The sequence below is a fragment of the Phaseolus vulgaris genome, chromosome 3, assembly GCF_051622355.1.
Source record: "Phaseolus vulgaris cultivar YP4 chromosome 3, ASM5162235v1, whole genome shotgun sequence".
In the NCBI taxonomy this organism is placed as follows: Eukaryota; Viridiplantae; Streptophyta; class Magnoliopsida; order Fabales; family Fabaceae; genus Phaseolus; species Phaseolus vulgaris.
In genome coordinates, this window is record NC_143500.1 from 29,355,454 (window position 1) to 29,357,388 (window position 1,935).

The following is a 1,935-nucleotide window of genomic DNA, read 5'->3' on the forward strand; positions in this document are numbered from 1 at the left end:
TAAAATGTTGAAAAATGAAAATCCTTAAAGAATAGTGTAACAAGTTGGTGAGTTGAATTCAATCTCGTATGGAGTGGGGGATATAACTTGTGGTAATCAATTAAGCATTGACCAGCATTAGTCACAGTCACAACAAAATTCCATTGTTGAATGGTGGTAGAACGAAATTTCTAGTAGCTGTAGATACATGCAGTTTTATAAATAGCACCACATCAATAAAAATTAAAATAATATATATTCACAATCCTTTTTTTTTTATACAATCACATTAACTTTCAATAATATTATTTTTATATTATTTAACTATAAATTTACTCATTATTATATATATATATTTATATCTAATATTTAACGGTACCAAAACAACACAATTTCCACCGCACTACATCACCAAAATTACATCATAAACACAAGAACAGCAAATGGCAGAAGCGTCATTTCCCAAAAAAACGCGTCAACCGCACCAGGTAGTAAGTAATCACAGGTAGCAGCAAGAATTAAAGATAAATAAAAGTTACAAGTACAACGAAGGAATCAATAAAAGAAACCTTCTACTCCGACACACAACGGCAAAATGGAAAACGAGGAAGGTAAGGAAATCGAAGCTAATGATTACGAGCTCAGCGGCAAGATAATGCTAACCGCCATAGTCGCTCTCTTCGTCGTCATCATCATAATGCTTTGCCTCCACGTCTACGTCCGTTGCAGCCTCGTTCGAGCTCGCCGCCGGCAACAACTTCGCCGAAGAAGCAACAGCCCGCAGTTCGTGTTCTACATCGACCCCGCCGCCCGCACTGCCCTCACCTCACGTGGCCTCCACCCCTCCGTCATCTCCACGCTCCCGGTCTTCACCTTCTCTGCTTCCACCCAACCATCGGAATGCGCGGTTTGTTTGTCGGAGTTTCAGAACGGGGAAACGGGTCGGATCTTACCCAAATGCAATCATAGTTTCCACACTGAGTGCATCGACATCTGGTTCCAGTCCCACACCACGTGTCCGCTCTGCAGGGCGCCTGTCGAGGCCATTGCCGACCAAGAAACCCGATCTGAGGTGGCTGTTGTGTGTGAACCCGAGCCGGTTGGGGAAGAGAGGAACCGGTCTATACCAGTTGGTTCTTCTTCTTCTGCGTTGCGTAACGACAGTTTGGGGCGTGAGACGGAGTCGTCATTTCGTTCGCCGGTGAGTAGGATAGTGTCGTTCAAGAGGATTCTGAGCAGAGAGAAGAAGGGAAGCGTTTCGGGGTGTGTGGTGGGAGGGTGCGGCTCCATGACCGAGTTAGATGCAGAACGAGGAGAGTCTGACTCGGTGAGTTGTTGATGAGAATAAATTGGAGGTGACGTGGCGGTGGTGGAATCTGAATTGAATAGAAGATGGAAGACAATTTTAAGCTGCCGCAGAGTTTGCAGACTGGGAGTAATGACGTCACGTGATATTTTTATCTTGTAGAAACTAAATACAGTAACTAGTGATAGTGATAGTGATAGTTAAAGATTTTTTTCTTTCTTTTTGAGGCCTTTTTTTTATTTCTTTTAATTTAAATAAAAGAAAAATCATTTATTTTTTTAATCTAAACATAGTAGTAGATTTTTTTACGAGGGAAGATATTCATTTACTCACATGGTAATTATAAAGAATTACTATGGTTTATTTAATTTTAAATTAACATATTAAATTAATTAATGATAATTAGGTATAATATCTCCCATTAAATGATTTTTTTTTGTGAGGAAATGTATTGCAATAATAAAATCTAAGTATTTTCTTTATAGGTAGTTATTTTAGTTTAAAAAAAAGTTACTCAAAAAGAAAGGATAAGAATTTATGAATAAAAAAGAAAATTGTCATTTGTTAATGTTACATATTAATAAATATATATAATTATATGTTAGAAATAGGAATGAAAGACAACAAAACACAAAAGAGTTGAAAATGTG

At 38.1% G+C, this 1,935-nt stretch overlaps 1 protein-coding gene across 1 annotated transcript; it reads left to right on the top strand.

Moving 5' to 3' along the window:
- Positions 1-378: 378 nt before the first annotated feature.
- Positions 379-1,567, top strand: LOC137806967 (RING-H2 finger protein ATL2). Its single transcript, XM_068607370.2, has one exon. It carries the CDS (start codon positions 575-577, stop codon positions 1,316-1,318), a length of 744 nt encoding a protein of 247 aa, XP_068463471.1. The 5' UTR covers positions 379-574; the 3' UTR covers positions 1,319-1,567.
- Positions 1,568-1,935: the final 368 nt, after the last annotated feature.

Bases quoted from the DNA above. Each gene is read 5' to 3' on its own strand.
- LOC137806967 (XM_068607370.2), top strand. From the start codon at position 575: ATGGAAAACGAGGAAGGTAAGGAAATCGAAGCTAATGATTACGAGCTC.